Source organism: Equus przewalskii, chromosome 9, assembly GCF_037783145.1.
Source record: "Equus przewalskii isolate Varuska chromosome 9, EquPr2, whole genome shotgun sequence".
In the NCBI taxonomy this organism is placed as follows: domain Eukaryota; kingdom Metazoa; phylum Chordata; class Mammalia; order Perissodactyla; family Equidae; genus Equus; species Equus przewalskii.
This window is the reverse complement of record NC_091839.1, coordinates 37380656-37397255: the sequence shown is the minus strand read 5'-3', so window position 1 is coordinate 37397255 and position 16600 is coordinate 37380656. Positions and strand designations below refer to the sequence as shown.

General features: G+C 39.9%; 1 protein-coding gene across 15 annotated transcripts in view; it reads left to right on the top strand.

Moving 5' to 3' along the window:
• Positions 1-16600, top strand: part of CEP162 (centrosomal protein 162) — an 85297-nt gene that overhangs the window by 55418 nt on the left and 13279 nt on the right. For 10 of the 15 annotated variants that reach the window (XR_011522559.1, XR_011522561.1, XM_008513910.2 and 7 more), the window contains 7 exons: positions 881-1007; positions 2232-2395; positions 3133-3237; positions 6384-6596; positions 9958-10607; positions 13397-13538; positions 16291-16389. Coding sequence is in view for 11 of the 15 variants with exons in the window: in XM_008513910.2 (XP_008512132.2) it covers positions 881-1007; positions 2232-2395; positions 3133-3237; positions 6384-6596; positions 9958-10607; positions 13397-13538; positions 16291-16389 (1500 nt within the window). In the remaining 4 variants the exon portion in view is untranslated. The remainder of the gene's footprint in view (positions 1-880; positions 1008-2231; positions 2396-3132; positions 3238-6383; positions 6597-9957; positions 10608-13396; positions 13539-16290; positions 16390-16600) is intronic. The other 5 variants (XR_011522560.1, XR_011522562.1, XM_070559153.1 and 2 more) reach the window with 1 other exon arrangement.

The window sequence follows — 16600 nt, the reverse complement described above, 5'->3', positions numbered from 1 at the left end:
GAGAGTAGTATAGAATGGAGGGCATATTGAGAATTCATTAGACGTTTTTTGGTGTGTCAAACATTTTTTCTGCAAACATGATACAAGGGTTAGCAAAATAAAGCCCTACTGTCAAGTAACTAGGTAGTATGTCATGTGGTGATGAGTGTTGTGAGGAGAGAATAAAGCAACATACCTGGGCCAGGATGGGGGTTGACATTTTAGAAAGAGTCATCAGGGAAGCCTTCCTGGGGCTCCATTTGAGCAGGAAAATGAAGTGAAGGAGCAGGCCTCCTGGCCCTCTGGGGGCAGAGTGCCGTGGGCAAAGGAAACAGTGCAAACACCTTGGGGTAGGAGATCTCGGTCCCTGTTCTCAGTGAACAGCCAGGAGGTCCCTGCACTGGAGTCAAGTGACAGGAGAGGATTTGTAGTAGATGCGGTCAGAGCCGTGGGCAAGGCTGGCTGTGTGATACTGAGGGTCATGGGAACGACTTTGGGTTTGCCCTGGGAGGGATGGGAGCCACCAGAGAGTTTCCGACAGAGGAGTGATAGCAAACTGAGTCTTTTGTAAAACACTTCCTCCAGCTGCTGTGAGGACAACAGACTGTAGGTGCTGAGGGTGGAAGAGGCCGACTAGTTAGGAGGTCATTGCAGTAGTCCAGGAGAAGTTAGAACAGTAGACTAGAAGGTCTTTAAGGCTGTGCTGAGTCAGAGGATTAAAACTGCTTCTAGTAGGCTAGGGGGAGCTAGTAATAATTTGGGGCGAGGGGGAGTGATCAAATTAGAGCTAAAATTTAGGAAAAATGATTAGCAGTATTTATGATGGATCGGATGAGAGAGACTATACCACAATTTATTGTGGTTAGAAATAATCTGCTTTTCTATTTCTATGAATATCAAGAAAGAAAAAAACAGTTTATTGGAAGACATCAAAAGGCTGAAGCAAGACAGACAAGCTCTTGAAGTAGACTTGGAAAAAATGAGGAAAGAGAGAGACCAAGCCAAGGATCAGATTGCTTATGCCACAGGTAAAACACTGAGCTGAAACAGTGTACCTTCATACGTATAACTGTTCTCATTGAATTTGAGTAATGCCAATTGGAGAGTATAATCAAAATGCTGTTCCTTGAAGTACATTCTAATTTTAGAAACTTTTTGTAATTATTAATAGATATGTGCATTGGATTGGTTTTAGCAGGAAGAATTGCACGATCAAGAAAATCAAGGATTACTTTGAATTCGTGGCAGTCTGTGTTTAATTGTTTCCATGGCTGTCATCCCAGAGAGACTGTGACCTCCCTGAGGACATGGTCTGTCTTTCTACCCTGAGTCTGAAATGTCAGCTCTCAGATATTTACCAAATGAACAAGTAACAATGCACTATGTTTGTCAAAACATGAGGATAAATATGGCCTTCCCCATCAGGGAGAACAAAGGAAAGTAAGAATGCAGAGAGGCTTAATAGTAAGAAATTACAAATAAATCTGAGATGGAGTGCTAAATCAGGGTTTCAGGGAGGAGTGGCGTTGAGCTGGGTCCTGGCAGGTGGTAAGATGCAGGAGTGAAGGAATGAGGGAGGCTGCTGAGGTGTGTTTCGTGAGCATGTTTCTGAGTGCGTCTATGGATTGGAGCTCAGGCTGGCAGAACACAGGGCTGGAAGGGTAGCTCAGAGGAGCACTTGTTTGCCAACGTCAGCATCTTTCCTCTGACATAGTATGATCTTCAGTGTAAGATATGTACAATAAAATCCACTCGCCTGTTTGTAAGAAAATTACTTTCCTCATCTGTAACACAGAATAATAATAGTAGTACCCCTCGTATAAGTTTATGTTAAATAAAATCATGCATAGTAAGCACTCTTTTAATGTTTAAAGTAGCCATTGCTACTTTTTAATAGAATTGTAGAAATTCTTCATTTTTATCTCTTCAATCCAACATTTATTTTTCCATGCAAACGACTTTACTTACTTTTATATTGAAAGTCAGTGAGAAAACAATTGATTTATCAAAAATTTCTACATAGCCCACTTTGCTACAAGTTTGAGGATTTGGACTGTGAACACAGTCTTCATCTCTGTTTAATAATAGATTAAACTAGACACTACCTTGCATACATGAGCTGTTTTTGCCTCTTGTGTTTTCATAATGCTCTCATTAGATAGACATTGGTTTTCATTTAAAATCTTTTAAATGAGTTTATTTTCATATTTTGAAAAATTACAATTAAGTTATTGAGTTACTTTGTCTTATAGGTGAAAAATTATATGAAATAAAAATTTTACAAGAAACACATAAACAAGAAATCAGTCGTCTGCAAAAAAGATTGCAGTGGTATGCTGAAAATCAGGAACTTCTGGATAAAGATGCAATTCGGCTTAAAGAAGCAAATGAAGAAATTGAGAAGCTCAAACTTGAGGTAATAAGTCCTTTCAGAATGTATTCTGTAGATGGACCGTATTGTCTTCAACCATCAGTTCTTCTTAACCTTTTAAGTGTCATTGAATCAATACTCTAAACACTTAATTAAAATAACTGTTTTGGATTTGGTTTGCTTTTAGATGTAGTCTGTTGTCAGTTAGACTGAGAATAAATCCAGGCTCCTTGTCACCTGTCAGGTCCCCATGTGGTCTGAACCCTGCCAGCCTCTCTGTGCCACACCCCCAGGAGTCCCTCTCCGCCAGGCACACCAGGCGTCCTCTGATTCTTGACGTGCTGAGCTTATTCCATCTGTTGCCTTAGCCTAGATTGCTTTGGCCTTGGCTTCCCATGTCTCACTCGTTAAGTCTCAGCTCAAGTTTCTACTCCTCAGAGAGATGTCTCCTGACCTTCTTTCCTAACGTAGCTACCAGTCCCACTCCCTCTGACTCTTTCTTCCCATTCCTTCACTCTGTTTTATTTTCTTCATAGCACCTGTCACTCTCTGAAGTTATTTACTTATTGATTTGCTTTATTAGCTTATCAGCTGTCTTCTGCTAGAGCTTAAGCACCAGGAGAGCCGGGACATGGCTGGTCTTGTTCGCCATCATGTGGCCAGCACAGTGCCATATCTGGGAATTCATAAATGAATGAATGCACCACCACTGTGCTTCCCTCCTGGGGTTTCTCTGGTATGCTTTAAATATGCTTTTTAACATGTTCTTCTCTTATTGATAGGTTGAGAAACTGAAAGCTGAATCTGGAAGTCCATCTATTCAGCAGAAGATACGTTTAAAAGATAGAGCAGCTGATGCCAAAAAAATTCAGGATCTAGAGCGACAAGTATGTGTTCAGGGTAAATTTTCCTTAAGGTATTTTATATATAGTACAGTTTTGTTTTCTCTTGTTTCAGGAGTTCCTACAAAATGTAGTCAACCTGGAAATTCTTTTTTTTGTTCATTTATCTTATTATGGAACTGCCCCTACTTTAAAAATACTTGATACACAGTATTTAAAGTAACCTTAATAAAAGTAGTAAACAGCATCATTGTATATAATCTACAGCTTTATGCATAAAGAATTTTTAGACTAATGTGCTTCATTAGATGGTAGACTGGTGAAAGGTTATTCTGCATCCCAGCTCTATTAGACATCTTGGAGGAAGGAAGCAGAATGTTGAAACTCTGAGTGTGGAGTTAGGATTCCTTCTCCCACGGAAAGATACGTGAGAGAGGAGTACAGATCGAGATCCCTGAGTTGGCAGCATATTCGTAGTGCTTGGGAAGTATCACAAAATACCCTGGAAACGAAACATTCAGCCTCCTAAAGAGCTGGCCATAATTTTGAGCTCTTGCTCTCTGGTTTAGGCTTAGAAATGTTCATTTCATGGTCAGTGTGGCTGGGAGACCTCTCAAAAATCATGTAGTGATGCTTATTAGGATAAAGATTTTCATTTAAGTAGTTGTTTTGTGGGGTGGAATGTTAATTAACTTTTTCCTTCTGTATTTAAGACTTTCTGTAATTTAGAATTTGTATTCATAACTAGATAAATTAAGAATTTCCAGCCCTGTTCATAAGGGAGCATGATTCTGTAGTCAAGTCATGACGCTTGAACATAGAGCTATTATTCTATCACAAACCCAAAGCTGTGAGGTCATCACTGGGCTGAATATTATCTAAGTTTTATGGGTAGAAGGAAAACTAAGCAAAAAATTAACTTTGCTACTTTTACAGGACCTGTTGCTATATTAAAAGGTATGATTTGGTAGTTTGGTTCAGAGGCCAGGAAAGGAACAGGACAGAGGTTATTCAGAGAGCTAGAAATACCCTGAAATAACTGTAGTCCAGGATTGCTTGGCTTTTCTTCAGCGCTTAAGATTTAGATTAGCCAACATAGAAGCCAGCCAGAATGGTGAGAGAGAGCAAAGGAACTGCTTCTCCGCTACGTGACCTAGAGAAGCAACGTAGAGCTGAATCTATGAGTGAGAAACAAAGCATGCTTCAAAAGCAAAGTTGACTTGAAATAGGTGATGAGTATTGAGCAGAAATAGAACGTTTTATAAAAGTAACTTCCCTCTTTGATTAACACTTTAATTAAAAATTTATTGGTTTATCATCTAAGATTGTCTTTGTAAAATATTACCCATTAGTAGTAGTTTGTATAGTTTGCTGCATGTACATTTCAGATTGTATTAATTTTGTTCCCATGAATATTTCCGTCCTAATGATTTCAAACCTTAATATGTAGTTTATAATCAAGGTATATAATAATATATTAAGAATCATTTTGGAGCCATATTCTGAAATAGAGGAGTTATACAGTAAAACATCTCCTTTTCTAAATAGCACGTAAGTAAAAATGGGGCTAATTAGATGTATGTTGTAATGAAAATTTCAGATTATGTGCGATTGTTCATGCTTTTATTTAGTGGAATATTCCACAGTTTAATTTCCAGTGAGAATTTTTTTAAAAATTTACTTTGTATGACAGCCACACTGGTATCAGAGACCAAAGAATAATATTAAAAAACAAAATTAAAGAAGAATAAATAAAATCTAATTTTCCTCCAAAAATGTAACATAACAGGGTATCAAAATTTCTTAAAATTTTAAATGAATGCATTAATTGTAGATGTTAAAACAAATTCATTTTAAAAAATCTAGATCTTCTGTTTTAATAGATGTGGTATATATGTGTAAGTATATACCTTTATATGCTTACATCTAATTCAAATAATTAGATTTTTAATACCAAAGGAAGCAAAGCTTTGAAAATTTTGGAGATGAAAGAAATGATTAATATTTGTATCTGGACGTTTCCCAGTTTATGGTGCTTCTGTCAATGCACAAGCAGTCTTCATGAGTGGAAATACTTGCTGTTAAACTTTGCAAACCATGTGACCCTTAAATTCCTCGTGTGAGCAGTGTTCAGTCTGTAAAAACAGGACTCTGAGCATGCTCAGAGGCTAGTAAACTGTTCAGCAAAGAATTTAGTGTTTTAATGTATGTTTTTCGAAGGTATCTTAACCATAATACCTTTAACAAAAGCAGGTATATACACATATGTATATAGAACATGAATCTCTCATTTCTGTGGACTCTGGTGCCATTCTTTATTACAGAAAGAACACATAATATGTTACTTTTTTATAGACTAAATGCCATCTAATCCTCCTTGCTTCCTCATTGAAAGAAGTCATTTTACAGTAGATTCCACTTCACTTCACTTGGAGGGGGCTGGGGTAGGGTGGAGATTGTTGCAGGCAGGGGCCAGTGCTTAGGAAGCTGTATGTTTATTGTGAAAAGTTCACACATTCATGTGCATATAAGTAATTTGTCAGTCAGTAGATAATATTAGTACTATCATCTGAGGGGGTCTGTGGAAAAAAGGGAAGGGAAAGAGCTTTGTCCTCAAAAAGATTGGCTATTGCCAAGATCCATTTCAAATGAATGTAAGAGGATTTCTGTAAATTAACCAGTACTGAATTAGACATTATATATAGGGTTTTCTTTTTGTTTTTGGGGGTTTTTTTTGCTGAGGAAAATTCGCCCTGAGCTAACTTCCATTGCCACTCCTCCTCTTTTTTTTCTTTTTTCCCTTTGGGGAGGATCAACCCTAAGCTAACATCTGTGCCGGTTTTCCTCTATTCTGTATGTGGGTCACCTCCACAGCATGGCTAGTGAGTGGAGTAGGTCCATGCCCAGGATCCAGACCTGCAAACCTGGGCTGTCAAAGCAGAGTGCACGGAACTTTAACCACTTAGCCTTGGGGCCAGGCTCGTATATAGGATTTTTTAATCAGATAATCTAGGGATATAAAATTTGAAATCAATTTGTGCTTCTGTGCATTTGATTCAGTCTTCAGATGTGATATAAACATCTCTTTGAAATCTACACATAACTTATGTAACATAATCTAAGTTGATACATTAAGCTGCTTAATTTTAATCTATTTCTGACCTTACATATATACAAAAATATTTTAATAGGTTAAGGAAATGGAGGGAATTCTAAAGAGAAGACATCCCAATTCTTTACCTGCTTTAATATTGGCTGCATCAGCAGCTACTGATACAGTGGATAGAAATACAGTGGAATTTATGGAAAAAAGGATAAAAAAGCTAGAAGCTGATCTGGAGGGCAAAGATGAAGAAGCAAAGAAAAGCCTTCGTACCATGGAACAGCAGTTTCAGAAAATGAAGGTAAGTGCCGGGTAGCCGTGGAGACGGGGCTCAGAGATGGACCCTGGGGCTGGGGGCTGCTTAGATCTCATTTTAACAAATAGCTCTAAACATCCTTTCCCACCAGTGTCAACAGATGCAAAGGAAACCTCGATCAGTCCTATTTTTTTGTCCTCCTTCAGCAGTGTCTTACTTCAGACATGGAATAATCAAGCACAGGATAATCTTTACATAAGTCCTTCTCAGTGATACTAGAATCTGTGGAAATTAAGTCATGAAAGGCAGTATAAAACATCTCCGATAGATGTTCAATATGAAATTTTTAAAAAATTACCAGGGTTGAAAATATTTTTCTGAAATTTACCTAGACAAGGGAGAGGGAATGAGACAGAAGAATATGTTTTTTGGGGTAGAGCAGGGGCCAGGGCAGCATTTGCTGAAAATGTCTTATTTTCCAAGTTTTCTGATCCTTCATCAGGAATGAATCAGAAAGTACAAGTGTCACTATGATGAAGTATGAAACAGGACATGATTTAAAAACTTATTGAGCACATGGTTCCTGCAGTAATTCATGCTCCATGCTTTCACAGACATTGTACTTCATCCTGCATAATCCTTCCAGTCACCTGTGAGAAGTAGATGTTTTTACCCTCTTTTACGGATGAGGGAACTGACATATTCACAATTTAGCTGTATTGCCCAAGGTTCTGCCGCTGGTGAGCAACAGCAGGAGGCCTCAGACCCTATGCCACTGCTTCTAGGAAGCAGAGCTCACTCCTCACAGAGTACTGTCCTGAGAGAAGCAACAAATGATAGAATATTAGATTCCAGAAATAGTAAAAGTTTGAAAACCTAGAAATACATTGTCCTGCTAGTTAAGGTCATATCGCGGAGTTTGGGTTTCTTTACTCCACCCACTTTTTTTGAATCTCTCAGCCCCCTACCTAGTTCACTTTCTTCTCTTACTATCCTAAATTCCAAGGTGTAGTCCTCCTTTAACCACCCAGTTTTCAGCCACCCTTAACTTGCTCGCCCCCTTCCCCAGTTACCCATGTCCTTCTCCACTCCTCCACTCACTCAGCTTTGTGCTTCTGAAGGAAATTGCACAGTGTGAGAGTAGGGCCACCATAGGTGTGCGGATGTCCAGTCTCATGAATTCCTTCAGTGCTGCTTGACAAGCCTGTCGCACATGGCTGATCAGTTCTTTCTTCCATTCCCCTAAGCGTCAACTCCAGACCTTCCATCAGGTTCATCTTGCCCCCACCCCTGACCCACTCTACTTTTAGCAGACTCGCCGCCTGCGTATGGGAGACTGGAGCATAATGGAAAACACACAGGCTTTGGAGTCAGCCCAAGCTTGAGACTGGGCCCATTTTCACCATTATAGCTTCATGACTTTGCTCCAGTTACTTAACCTCTCTGAGCTCAGTGTCCTCATGTGTCAGAGAGAGGTGGTGATAACTGACTGACTGCCAGTTATGCCGTTTTTACTCCTAAGTTTCTTTCAATTCCTCTGTTCCTTTTCATCACCATGTGGCTCTACTACCATCATTCATAAGAAATTTAGAATAGCTTGGATTACTGTCGTAACCTCCTGACTAGTCTACACATGTTCACTTCACCCCATCCTCTAATCAGGTCCTGACACTAAAGTCAAAAATGTATTTTCATACTTCTGTGTCTTATACACACACTTACACGCCTTTGCTTATACTCCTCAATAACTTCCTGTTCCTCTTAGGATAAATATACAGCCTGTAAATCCATGGATGGCCAGGCCCCTCGTTTCTCTCCAGTGTCTTCTCACACCATGCTTCCTCTGTGCAGTCATACTGACCTTTTTCTCTGAATTGCCGTGTGTCCTACAGTCACAAAAATTTCTGTACTCTGTTGCTGCTGTTGGTGTGCTCTGCCCTCCTCCTTCACAGTTATGGTGCTCCTGCCCTTCAGCTCTCGGCCCAAGCACGGCTTCCCCAGTGAAGCCTTCCCTGGACTCCGTGTAGGCAGAGTCCCTCTATAAGCACTGGAGCCCCATGTGCCTCTCCTTCCTTGCACCCACCATATTTACAGCCATTTTGATTGGATCATTAGTGATCTCTCTCCCCATCCAGCTTCTGGACTTCATGTTGGCTGGCACTGTTCTGCTCTCACTCAATGTTGTAGTCCATGATTCAGCAGGGTGCCTGGCACAGAGTAGATGCTCAATAAGTATTTTAATTACTTAATCCCCACTTCAAAGGATATCAGAAGGATTGAGTGGCAGAATTGTGTGGAGCCCTAGTACCATTCCTGAAGTGTAGCAAACACTCATTAAATGATTATAACAATTACAGTTATTATTAATATTTCACTGACCAAATAGTGGCATGAGTTCCAACCCCCTGCTCCATTTTTATATATCTATATCTACCCGTGGGTTTTCCTTTTTGCAATCTCAACCCCATCCCACTCCTGTCCCTGCTCACTTCCTCCCCTCATTTCTGATTGCCAGTACACACCAAGCTTTCACCTGCCTTCGCATGTGCTCTTCCTACTTCTAGAATGTCCCTGCTTTCACTTATCCACAGTTTCCCACTCATTCCTCAAGGCTGAAGTTAAATGGAACTTAAACGTGCTCCCTCTGTGCATCTTCCGCTGGACCTCCAGACACAATTGGGTGCCTTGCCCCCTCTACACCACGTTCATAGGCCCATCACCGCAGTTACCTAGCACGTTGAAACTGTTGCCGTGTCGCTCTCTTCACCAGGCTGGGAACTGTTTAAAGGCGAGAACTGAGTTTCTTTTTCTCTGGAAACCAGCATACAGTTGTAACTCAATGAATATTCATTGACTGAATGAACAAACACTATCATCGGTCCCGCCCTCCAGAGTAAGCCATTCAGGTTATTTCGTTTACATACTAAAGGTCCAGTATATAAACCCCAAGCAGACTTACTTTCTCTGAGTTTTCTAAATTGGTGTTAGAAAGTTGAAAATGCGCTATTTCTTAAAGACTTCAGTACCCCCAGTTGCTTTCCCTCTTTATCCTCCAAGAGTATATAGTTTGTTAATTTGCATAGAGAAGGGTACACAATAACTGCTTTGATTGTGAGGTTTAAAATTAAGTTTTAGGGTGTACAAAAACGTGTAATTGAACATTTATGGAGCAGTATATTCATTATGAATTATACAACATATGTTGAGAATATGTAATGTTATGCTCTTCAAAGATTAGGACTTCAATACATATGACTGACTCAAGGAACACAGAGTGGAGGCATCAGAGTACGTAATGAGTACCTGAATGAAGAACTAGGTAGGACCTGGTAGCGTGCAGGGCTACGTTATTTCAGTAATGAAATGGTTAGCAGTGGTTTGGCATTACATGGATTCTTTTTCTCAGATTCAGTATGAACAGAGACTGGAGGAGCAGGAGCAGCTTCTTGCCTGCAAATTAAAGGAAGCACCCCAGAGCCAGCATGACAGCTCCTGCAGGGTTAAAGTGCTAGAGAAGGAACTCAGCGACCTTAAGGAAGCCCATCAACTCACTGTAAGAAACCTTGAAGCTGAAATAGATGTTCTCAAACATCGGAATGCTGAGTTAGAACTCAAAAATGACAAAGATGGTCAAGATTTCCAGTCTCTAGAATTCCAGGTGGAACAGGCTCATGCGAAAGCTAAACTGGTGAGACTCAATGAGGAGCTGGCTGCCAAGGGGAGAGAAGTACAAGACCTGTCGAAGACTGTGGAGAGGCTGCAGAAGGAGAGAAAAATGATGCTGTCTAACCAGAACTCTAAGGGGAGAGAGGAAATGACTGCAAAAAGGGTGAAGAAAGATGTTTTGCACCCAGGTAAAAGAAATGCTGCCTCTTTCTCTGGAACCCAGGGTGGCAAGCTTTACCAACCACATACTTTTACTGATTCCCGTATTTCAGAGGTTTTAGAAGAAAACTACAGATTGAAAAATGAACTGGAGAGATTAACTGTGGAGAGGAATGAGCTGAAGATGAAATCTGAAGTAGCCATGAACCAATTTGAAAATTCTGTGAAAAGGTAAAACATGAATTTGTAAATATATGGGGACATAAAAAGATAAAAATTTCAAACTTACAAAGTAGATTTCCTCTGGATAATTGGTTAGACCCTGAACTGAATTCATAACCACATTCTAAGAAATCGCATTACGTTGTGAAGCATAGATGTGTTTCAGAGTGGGATCCTCTACCTGTTGGAAGCCCAGATCCCGATGAACCTGAATCTCCACGTCAACCCAAACCATCTCCTTGGGCTGACATCCTCTTTTTCTGAATAAATCTTCAAACTAATCATGTGATCACACCCATTCATGCTTTGAAGAACTGTTATACTCGTCATTTCTTTCTCAGAATCTCTGAGTGCTGTCTACTGTCTCTTTCGTCTGAGCCTCCTGACGGGCTCATATCTTTGTCACCTGATCAACCCTCGTTCTAGTCCTCTCTCTGTCAGTACCAGTTTTCCACAAGAAGCCTCCTCTTCTCCTTCCCCCTCAGTTCCTCTCAAATATGCCTCATCCTCCTCCCCACTCTTGAACCTGGCCTTTCAGTAATGACCTTTCCCAGACCAGTGGAGTTTTCCCTACCCTCACTTTCCCTGGCATCATGACTGCGCTGCCTTTCCCGAAGTGCTTCCTCCCTTACCCTCCGTGACTTGGCCCCTCTGACCGAACTCCTTTTCTGTTCCTTTTCACTGACCCCTCTTCATTTGCCCTCCCTGAAAATCTGAATTTCTGCCAAAGTTGTTTTTAGCTCTCTGTCTATTCTCTGTCCTTTCTCCATTGCTAAACTCATCCATTCTTATGGCTTCTATGAACCGTAACTTCTAGATTTACTTTTTAAGCCTTGTTCTTAGATGTTAAGTCTGAGCTCAGGTGTCAAATCTACAACTATTTGTTGGATTGTTTCTCTTGGAATCAGTAGTATCTCAAATTTTATCTCTTTTTTACCCATTAACTAGCTCCTCTTCCCAACTTCCTCATCTCTGTCTATGATCATGTATTTTCAGTTGCCTGGCCCAGCTTTACCTCCTTTACTCCTTGCGTTCACAGTCTCTGGGTTGCTTCCTTATAGGTATTTCTTAGTTTGCTTCCTTCCTTAGTGTAGTGCAGCCTACCTGCTTTCCTAGACGTTGTTCCCAACCTGATGTCCCGATTGTAGTTTCTGCCTCCCCCAATCATCGTGCTTAAAAACATTAGTATTCTTTAATTCATCCTGTGTCTGAGTCACTCTGCCCTCCACTGACTCCCAACTTCCTCAAGTATCAAGACAAATTTCTCTACCTGGCCTCAGGTCCTCTCCCCGTTCTAATACGAGTCAGTGGGCCTCACTTGAATTTCTTCACTGTCTTTTGCTCATTCATATTTCGAGTCCTACCTCTTCCACAAAATATTCCCTAGAGCTTCCCAGGAAGTGGCCTGCTCCCGCCTCCACTTCCTGTGGAACTCACGCACCAAGAAAGCACTGATCATACGCCGCCTTAGAGCTCCTTGAGGATGGATGTGAGGTGCACTTCCATCCTTTTACACCCTGGTGTAGGTGCAGAATGAGCATAGGAAGCACCTCGCAAACGCTTGGTGACTGATTGGCAGCCGCGTCTGATTGAGTCGTCATGGTAACCGTGTTGCTTCCAAGCTGAAACCGTGTTTCTTTAGTTCTGAATGTGATAGGAGCAGTGAAGTTATTGGGAGAGAATCACATTCTTTCCTAGAAATAATGTAAAATTTAAATTTTTCCTATAAATTTTCCTATATATGTTTATTATTTTTTAGTATCCTTACTCTGTTTCTCAGACAGCTCTGGGTCTGAGAAGTGAGGGGTAACCTTGTCTCGTCCCAGATTTAGGCTGTTTTCACAATACTTCACTTATATCATGGGTGCTTTCGATTTTCTGCTTTTCCCAGGCCCTAATCATGCTGTTTCCATGAAGAAATATTCATGTAGTCAAAGAAGCAACTGATGTGTTTGTTTGTAGTTTGAGAATTGCCACGTTAATAAGTATCAACAGTGATTTATTAAATATCTACTTTGAGTAAAATCCTGTCTTTTTTAATAATTTTTACAGTAAGAGGAAATATTTATCTGTAAGAAATGTATCAAGTCTCTAGTCATAACTTTACCATTTACTAAACTGCCTCTGAATGCATAAATTTTGTCACAGCGACAAATGAATAGTCTCTCACACTTGAGGGTCCAAATTAATTAGGTTCAGATTACCCTGTGTCCTAAGAATTATGTAAAGATCATTTTATGCTCACAACATGCAGTGAGGCCTGGAGTCCTGTGCATGGCCCAAGACCTGGTGAATGTCGCCTAGACACAAAACATTAAGATTATAAAGGAAACAGCTGTGATTTCCCAAATCAGAACCTGGGCAGGACATCTGAGATTATCTTAAAGGGTAAAATGACAGGCCCTTGGCTTTGAATCCATCAGAACGTGTGGAACCTTTGATTCCCTCAGAAAGTGCAGCCCCAGGCGAGGAGTCGAGTGGAAGGCCCAGACTTTGGGGTTCAACTGTACTGGGCTCTAACCCCAGCCCTGCAGCTTGTTGACCTGGGACCCTGGATACATCACTCTTTCCTAAATGCAAGTTTGCCTTATAAAATTCCGTACGTAATAGTGAGTTGGTGGCGTGGTCGTAAGAACTCAAGGCGATGACATATAGAGCGCCTCGCACAGTACACTGGATATTGGTGCCCCCTCTCCTTTCACTTAAGTTCCAGTCTGCTTACACTTTTTTTGTGCTAACTCTGAATTAGAGGTTGAAGAGCCACGTTTACGTGTGGTTTTCTGTCATTTTCCCTGTAGGGTCAAGGAAGACACCGCAGCACACATCACATCTCTCAAAGCAGCTCATCAGAGGGAAATAGAGAAGCTCCTTTGCCAAAATGCAGTAGAAAATTCCTCTTCCAAAGTAGCGGAACTAAATCGTAAAATAGCAACTCAAGAGGTAGATGACTTTAACAAACTTTCTTTGAGTTTAATGTGATTTTTTTTTTCAGGACTGTTAACAGAACATTAATTTGGAGATATTTTAACCTTGCTTTCTGAGGTTGGTGTTAGAAATGGGGAATTATCGTTGGCTTGATTTTTTTAATAGGAGAGGATACCATCAGCACATGTTTAACTATTGCGTTTGAAAATTATAGCTCAAATTAGGTGTTTTTACAGTTTTGTCCCTATGTTTCTCATATAGACCTTCCTCTAAGTAGGTTGTAATGCGTGCTTGAGGGGTGTGTCTAACATGACTGGGACCTTGTGCTTGAACTTGAATGTTGAACCATCCCTCTCCACCCCAAGTCCCAACTGACAAGTAATTATCCTAGTCATTCTTCTTGCCCTCTTTTCATTCATTAAACAAGTAGTGATTTAGGGTCTATAGACAGTCAGGCACTGGGGATAAAGTAATGAACAGAGAGAGACACAGCTCTAGCCAGTACAAAGCACAGTCTTCTAAGAATTATGACCCAGTGTGCTGACAGCTCATCCGCCTTTCCCCAAATGTGTCTTCCTTCCTGGATAAGTGTGTGTGTGCTTGGAATATCTATGGATACCAGCTGTGGTGGCCCATCTTCTGTGGTGTCCACAGGTTGAAAAAACAGCATTAAAATAGAACTTTTATCTGCAACTTACTTTCCAAATTGTGTATCCAAAATAAAGAAAAAGCTAATATGGCAAAATGTTAGTAGTCAGTAAATCAAGTCAAAGAATATACGAATGTTCATTGTGCTCTTCATCTTTTCTATGGGTTTTAATTTTTAAAAGCAAGCTGAGGGGACAGCCTAGTGGCCTAGTGGTTAAGTTTGCACCTTCTGCATCGGCAGCCTGGATTCACAGATTTGGATACTGGGTACAGACCTACACCACTCGTCAGCCATGCTGTAGCAGTGACCCACATGTAACACAGATGTTAGCTCGGGGTGAGTCTTCCTCAGCAAAAAAAAAAAAATGCAAGCTGAGGGTGAAAAACTTCAAGAAATAATTATGTCATCACTTTTCCCACCTGTAATTCTTTTTTTTTTTTTTTTTTGAGGAAGATTAGCCCTGAGTAACCACTGCCAGTCCTCCTCTTTTTGCTGAGGAAGCCTGGCCCTGAGCTAACATCTGTGCCCATCTTCTTCTACTTTATATGTGGGACGCCTACCACAGCATGGCGTGCCAAGCGGTGCCATGTCCGCACCTGGGATCTGAACCGGTGAACCCCAGGCTGCCGATAAGCAGAACGTGCGAACTTAACCACTGCGCCACCGGGCTGGCCCCTTCCCACCTATAATTCTTTAATAACATCTTAATTAAAACAAATCTCTCAATTGGGGAAAGTTTTACTATGGACTGGATATTAGATATTATGAAATTTTTGTAAATTTTCTTAGGTGTAAAATACAGTGATTTTGTGAGAGATGCCCCTATTATAAGGAGATCCATGTTGAAGTAATGGAGTATTTAAGTGTCAAGTGTAATGAGGTCTGTAATTTAATTTCAGATAGCATAGGAACAAAGAACTAGGGGCCAGCCCAGTGGTGTAGTGGTTAGGTTCATGTCCTCTGCTTTGGCAGCCTGTGTGGTTCACAGGTTTGAATCCTGGGCATGAACCTAGCACCGCTCATCAAGCCACATTGTGGCAGCGTCCCACATAAAGTAGAGGAAGATTGGCACAGATTTTGGCTCAGCAACAATCTTCTTCAGGCAAAGAGAGGAAGAGTGGCAGTAGATGTTAGCTCAGGGCCAGTCTTCCTCACAAAGAAAAAAAAAAGAATCAAGATCAAGCTGGTAAAAAAAAAAAAAACGGAAACAAAGAACTTTAACTGTTTCAATACTTTAATGAAAAAGATTTAAAGTACTTTTTAAAAGTAACCATTCATATAGCCTTGCAGATAACCTCTCTGGCTTTCTTCCCCCAGAGAAGGGGGATGTCAGTGGACAATGTAAATATTATATCAAGTGATATTATAGTATGGAGCAGTCTGAAAGAGGTGGGAAGAGTGGTGTCATTATGCCACAGTGCCATAAATGTGTTATTTTCCTAGAGTTCTAAATGGAATATGGTAAAATTGTGAAATAAATGGAAGCCAGCATAGTCTGATTGTTAAAACAGTAAAAGTAAAGCATTAAAGATAAGAGATGTCAATTTTTTCTAAGTTTTCACAGTTTCTTGGTGGTAGTATTTGTTCATGTATTTCAGTTTCTTTGTCTAAAAATATGACTCACATTTATTTCACAGATATTCTTGGGCTATTTAGTTAATGGCTCTTTAATAAAAACTATTCTGCTTAATCACTAAGTATAAAGATAATATTGACCACTTTCTTCAAAATGCTTAGACTTCGTAGATTAAAAGATATTTTACTTTTGTTACTTTATAGATTGAAAGGTACTTTTAATTTTAATACAAAGATATTTTTGGGGCCTCCAGAAGTAAAATACTAGAGATAAAGAGTCCAAGTGGTTATAGTCATTAGTTTGTAATATGTGTGGTATTTTATGTTAAATGTTGAAAGAAAATAACGAGCTTATCAATGATTTTAATTTATTCAGTGAATTTAATTCCTGTGGCAATTTACTTCTGTGTTAGAATTTGGTAATTTTAAAATATCAGGATCCTTTTTATTTTTTAGTACAAACGAAAGTCATTAGTTGGCTTTCTTTTTCAAATATGTTCAAGGAAAAGCTTTATTAACTCCATACTTCTAACATTTTCCTAGGTACTTATAAAACATTTCCAAAATCAAGTTAATGAGCTGCAGGGTAAACAAGAGTCTCTTGTAGTTTCTCAAGTTCGAGAAGAAATCCTACAGAAAGAGGTAAGAAATAGCCAAAACGTTGGTTAACATAAGCTTTTCTTAGCCATTTCAATCATGTTCATATTTCTGTGTAAACTTTTTAACTTAAATGTACAAATAGACATAACTTGAATTTATCACACCAAGAAAATATTAATAACTTGTTTATGGAAACTCTGTTTTCCTCAGATGAGGCTCAAATATTAAGTAATTGATATGTTTTTATTTGTTG